Source organism: Chelonia mydas, chromosome 1 (assembly GCF_015237465.2).
Source record: "Chelonia mydas isolate rCheMyd1 chromosome 1, rCheMyd1.pri.v2, whole genome shotgun sequence".
Taxonomy (NCBI): domain Eukaryota; kingdom Metazoa; phylum Chordata; order Testudines; family Cheloniidae; genus Chelonia; species Chelonia mydas.
In genome coordinates, this window is record NC_057849.1 from 115,721,188 (window position 1) to 115,727,187 (window position 6,000).

The 6,000-nt window shown below is 39.0% G+C and overlaps 1 protein-coding gene and 1 non-coding gene across 2 annotated transcripts in view; both read left to right on the forward strand.

Annotated features, from left to right (window-relative positions):
• Positions 1–5,465, forward strand: part of RNF149 (ring finger protein 149) — a 30,084-nt gene extending 24,619 nt beyond the window's left edge. The window contains exon 7 of the mRNA XM_037898102.2: positions 4,500–5,465. Coding sequence (XP_037754030.1) covers positions 4,500–4,513 — 14 coding nt within the window. The 3' untranslated portion in view covers positions 4,514–5,465. The remainder of the gene's footprint in view (positions 1–4,499) is intronic.
• Positions 1,505–1,618, forward strand: LOC114021574. The gene has a single exon (XR_003566082.1). It is a non-coding gene; the product is annotated as a small nucleolar RNA SNORD89 (small nucleolar RNA).
• Positions 5,466–6,000: the final 535 nt, after the last annotated feature.

Consider the following 6,000-nt stretch of genomic DNA (forward strand, 5'->3'; position numbering starts at 1 on the left):
AAATCGCAGAAAAGTAATAATGGGCCTTTTTTAAATTGTGGTAATTTGGAAAATCCTATTGAAGAAAGACCTATTTAAGAAAAAAAATTGCTGGAACAATATAAACACAAGAATTGTTATGCCTAATCATTTTTTTTGATAACCAGACATTTTACTGCAACTATATTACAATCAATGTGCAAGGCTGACAGCAGGAGCCCCTTGGGCGGCTGGGATCCCCTGCTGTCTGTCAGCGGCACAGCTGAGAAAATTTAGGTGGAAATGTAGTATTGTGGGATCCGCAATTTCTGCAATATCCCAAATTGAGTAGGGCCTTATATATAAGCCATTAAAAAGTGAAAAGGAATGAATAGATTGTCTGCTCACTTGAAGAATAGCATGTAAGATTGGAGAGAAATGTGACAAAGTTAAAGAATCTGCAAATTCACTTATAAAATTTTCAGAGGAAGATTATGAAGCTGTCTCACAGCATACCTGCACTGTAGCATTCTCTGCTGGCCAAGCATGGTGCTCCCGACTTTCCCTGGCTCAGTTTCCCCTAATGTGTCATCCATACATTCAATGAGGCCCAATGAAAATACAAGCAAAACGTCACCAGAGAGTCTTAGCTGGGAGATGATCAGTCTTAGTTTATCCATTTCAACCTGGATCCAGTGCTTCCTTCCATCCGGGCCCTGTACTAGCAGGGTTCTCTCAGCACAGGTCTCTTCACTGGAATCAGGCCTCTTGCCACTATCTGAGGAGAATCCTTTCCCAGAGCCAAGGGTCAGCAGAGCTATATCAACTGCACTTCTTCTCTGGAGCAGTGTGTAGTTCCTGACAGGCTGGGCTTTCTGGCACTGTTTGGGAGTTCCTTGTCCCTAGAAGCGCACCTTCTGGACTCCTTGCTCTGAGCTCTCCTGGGAGCATATTTCCTCAGGAGCTTCCTGTTTCTAGAACACCCTCACCCCCCAGCTGAGCCCTGGTAACCCTTTATCAGGCTAATTAGCTACCAGTCAGCCACCTTAGATTTAATTATGTCCTGGTGGGTGTGGGTTGACTTCTCTTACAGGAGCCTGTCACAGATAAGATGACCCTTACTCCCCTTAAAGGGCCAGCCAACCATTGTCAAGCTGTTTCAAAACATTAAGTTTGACTGATTTTAGAGGTGTTGTCTTATAGAGCATAGACGTGGTATCAAGGATTCCTGGCATATGTTTTTAGCTCCGCCACTGACTTTTTGAAACCATAGCCAAGTCACTTGCAGACAGAAATTCAGAAATGTCCATTAATTTTGTGCAACCCAATATTTGAGTGCTCAACTTGACACCTTGTTGTTGTTCAGAGGTGCTGAGAATCCACAGCTTCCGTGAGAATAGTTATGGTGTCCCTCATAGCTGCTTAAATGTATATAAACTCATTTAGGATTTATAGTAATTCTGATTATCAGTAACAATATCATATGATGCAATCATAAGGGATCCTCCTCTTTTGCTATGCCAAGCTTTGTAAGGACTTCTGTGTTGCTGAGGAATGATGACAATAAAAGGCCGAATTGCAGTGTCTTCATAAGCAGTTTGCTCTCTTTGGAAGCACAATGACAAAGTCTCCTGAAGCGAATTATTAGTCTGACCTCAGTAACCACTTTTCTAGAGGTAGGTGGAGAAACACAGGTGGTGGAAGAAACCCTCTCTGGACTTCAAATGGTAGCAAAAGACTGTCAGAAACCTCCTGAAATATTTCCCTTGTCGTAAGTTGATAACCAGTCTAGTGTTACTATGTAAAGTGACCTCCTAGATTAGTGGCTTTCAACCTATGGTTTGCAGACCCTGGGATCCGTAGACTAAGATTTCCAAAGGGGTCCGCCCCTCCATTTGGAATTTTAAGGGTCCACAAATGAAAAAAGTTGAAAACCACTACATAAATGGGCTAAACAGTATTAGAATTAACTGAGGTAGATAGATAACTGAGAGATCTTGCCTGTCCAGAACACAGGACTTGCCATATTGGATCAGACTGATAGAGAGAGGACAAGAGAGAAAATGTTGTGCCAGTCAGTATTTAAAAAAAGGTAAATGAGAACCTGGGAAATTACAGGCAGGTTAGCCTGACATCAGTCCCAGACAGTATCAGGGAAATGCTGGTATGGGACACAATCAGTAAAGGCAGTGTAACTAATGCCAATCCATATTTTTTATGGAAAACAGGTATTGTTAAGAAAACTTGGTATCTTTTTTTAAATAAGATTCCAGATTTGCTTGATAAAGATAACTGATAAAATATACTTTGCCTTCTGTAAGGCATTTGACTTAGTCCTGTATGACATACTTTTTTTTTAAAAAAGTACTATTCAAATTCAACCGCTCATATTACATGAATTAAAAATTAGTTAACTGAAAATGGGGGGGAAAAAATGTAAATGGAGAATAGTCACCCAATGGGACTGTTTTTAATGAGATCCCACAGGAGTCTGTTCATTGCCCTGTGACATTCAGTATCTCTTAGTGATCAGGAAGAAAATATAAAATCATTACTGGTAAAAACTTGCAGGTGACACAAATTGGTGGAGTGGTAACCGGCCCTGGATCACATGGTAAGAGTGCTTATTTGAATGTTTTTAATACAACCATGTGCAAGATCATACATCTAGGAACAAATAATGTATGTTACACATAAGATTTGACTATATTTTCAAAAGTAATGACTGGAAAACAAGGTAGTCACCTGAACATGAGCTCCCACCACTTAGGTGATGTACCTAAGAGGGTAAACATGATCCTTGGGCGTATAAACTGATGCATATCAAGTAGACTGATAGATTCCAAGGCCAGAATGGATCATTGTTACCTAGTCTGAGCTTTTGTATAACACAGGCTACAGAACTTCCAAGGTAATTCCTATCTTTTAGAAAAACAAGGAGTGAGGAGGTGGTATTGCCTCTGTATCTGGCATTAGTGAGAATTATTGGGATACTGTGTCCCGTTCTGATGTCAACACTGCAAAAAGGATGTTGACAAATTGGAAAGCCTTCAGAAGAGAGCTATAAAAAGATCTAAGGTCTGGAAAATGCCTTTTAAATTGAGCTTTTTTTAGTCTCAGTATATTTTATCCATGAGAAGGCTGAGATAAATTGATAATGGTCTGCAGGTAGCTACATGGGGAATCAAGACTAGTTGTGTGTCTAAAAGGTATGCTATAGTTCCATTAGAAGTTACGGATTTGATCCAGAAATTATTGGATGAAGTTCTTTATCCTGTGCGAAGCAGAAAGTCAGACTAGAATGATACTAGTCTATTCTGGCCTTATTTTATGAATCCATTATCCCGGTATCTTGTCGCCAATATTAGATGCTTGAGAGAGGGTACCAAAACTCCTGCAATAGTTATGGGATAACCTGCCACCTGGGAATGTTTCCTGTTAACCCACCAATGGCTAGAGGTTGTGTGAAACCTTGAAAACCATGAAGATTTGTATCCTTTTCACAGCCCTTTATTTTATTTTTTAAATTCTAGCACCTTTTTATAACATATCAAATCCCATTTTGAATCTTTCTAACTTCTTGGCCTCTATTACATTGTCAGTTACATAAGCTAATTGTGTGGTGTGAAAGTTTTCATCTGACCTCTCACTAGTTTACTGGGACTTCTGCCTCACTTTTTCCCTCTGTAAAATGGAACAATTGTGCCTTACAGGGGTGTTGAGACTGTTTTTAGAGAGCAATGTTAGTGATTTTTATATTATGGCTGCAGTTGGATGCTCTGCCAGCTCTGGTTAGGATGGTTATATAACCCCAAAGCAGGCTTTTTTTCTTTAGAGGAGAGTTTTGATAAGTTTACTATTAACAATGCCAGCAATTTTGAGACTAGATGTACAATAAATTAAGGCTGGCATATTCAGTGAGTGGAACCTAATCCCAAATATGGTACAGGCTACAAAGAACAATAAAGGTGCCCTAATGTCAGCACTTTAGAACCACTCCACAGCATTTGGCAAAATTGGGAAATTGTGCTCCAGAAAGCTCCAAATAATAATAGTGCTGCAGATCATAAGGGCAATGACTTCATTGTGGAGATTTAAGAAAATCTAAGTTACCAGAGTTGGGAGGTTGTGTATAGCTTCCATCAGTGACTTTCAACATCATGTGCTATTTAATGCAGAACTACTTCTTGGTGGAAGACATGAGGTTATTCAATAGGGGAGCGTCAGATCAACCCTTCTGCCCCGGGGGAACAGAGTGAGCAACTGGAGTTTAACTTGGGAGAAAATGACAGTGCTCTTAGTAGATTCAACCTAGTAGTATGATGGAATTTGGCAGGTGCTGCCCTACAGATGAGAAATGTGGCGGCCAGCAGCTAAATGAACAAGTGCTATTTTCCATTGTCTGACTTCAGCCACAACTAGCAGTCTCTTCCCTTTCATCAGTTCTACAACTTCCAATGCTGCACCAAAATAACGTTCTAAATGACATTCTTAATCGGACTCTTTGTGCTATTTACTTAATATTCTCTTCTCTCATACAGGTGACATGGTGTGAAGATTCCAGAACTGGAAATATAAAAGATGCACATACATCAAGTTAATGTTTTCATGTATTCAAACTGGGTACTGAACTCTATTCTTGGATAACTTGCCATGTGGCAAAATTTTGACCTGAGATTGATTAAAGTAGGATATCTTTGTGATTGCTTGCATGTATCTGTGTAAGGGAATTCATCACCAGGGAACTTAACAAGTCCACCTATACTCTAATTGGACAGGGATCTAATTTAGTAGGTATCACTTATACTGTATTCCATCTACAACATGGTATTGCTGCATTTTTAATTAAAGAATATATTTCAGTCTGAAAAACAGGATGAGAAAGTGGAACTCCTACTGAATTAATGAAATACAGTAAGTAGTCATGAGAGCTTTAGTTTTTTTCTTAAAGCCCTAACTCAAACTTAATTCAGTTAAGTTTGATGTTTCTGGTGAAAGACTATATCTGCAAGTAATTGCTAGTTGAACTTGCTCACTGAGTTACCATTAATATTTGAAGGTTTCTTCTTTCAGTCACCAAGTGGAATCACCTGGTATTTAAAATGAACACATTAAAAACTTAACAGGAAAATGTTAGTTTTGAGTCCACTGGTGGGACTTTGCCTTTGATTGGCAACTACAGAGGCTGCTTTGGTCTAATGCTTAGGAAAACATTCAATCCACAGAAATAACTTGTTCAAACTTGATTGTTGAGCAAAACCAGAATGAGTAAACTACTACTCAAACTGTTTGACTTTGATATGGCAACCCTAGTGCTAAATTTTTAATAAACTTGGTTGCACTGGATACAGTACATCAAACTTTTTTCATTGTATACTTTAAACTGTTTAAGAAAATGTTGAATTAAAGAAATCAATGTTATGTATTGTGTATTTAAAAAGTTATTAGTAAAAAAAACCTAATCCCATAAGTTGTATGGGCTTATTAAATGTAATGGTATTAAAAAACCTTGACTGCTTTCTTACCTTATTATAACAGCTAGCTTTTAATTTGCGTCACATAACTGGCTCTTCAGCTTCTTTCCTAAAGATGCTAGAGTTTCAACATTCAATGCAGTACTGGGAAAAACTTGTTCTTTACTCATTGGTAGGAACACAGAGGTGGTGTACTAGTCTTTTATTGTTAAATCTGGGCTCAGATCCTAGCTGAAAGTTACAGGACACCCCCACTCCCTGAAAGAACAAGCCAGGTGCAAGTCCTGTATGGCCTCTCCCACTTCCTTCTCAGTCATCTGCTCTGGGGCATGAAATCCTTCTGAAGCTAGGTGGGAGCAGGGACTAGTATAACAAGAACAGGAGTACTTGTGGCACCTCAAAGACTAACAAATTTATTAGAGCATAAGCTTTTGTGAGCTACAGCTCACTTCATCAGATGCGTAGTAATGGGAGTGGCTGGGTCATTACACATTGAATCTATTTCCTGAAGTTAAATATCCTCACACCTTGTCAACTGTCTAAAGGGACCATCTTGATTATCACTAAA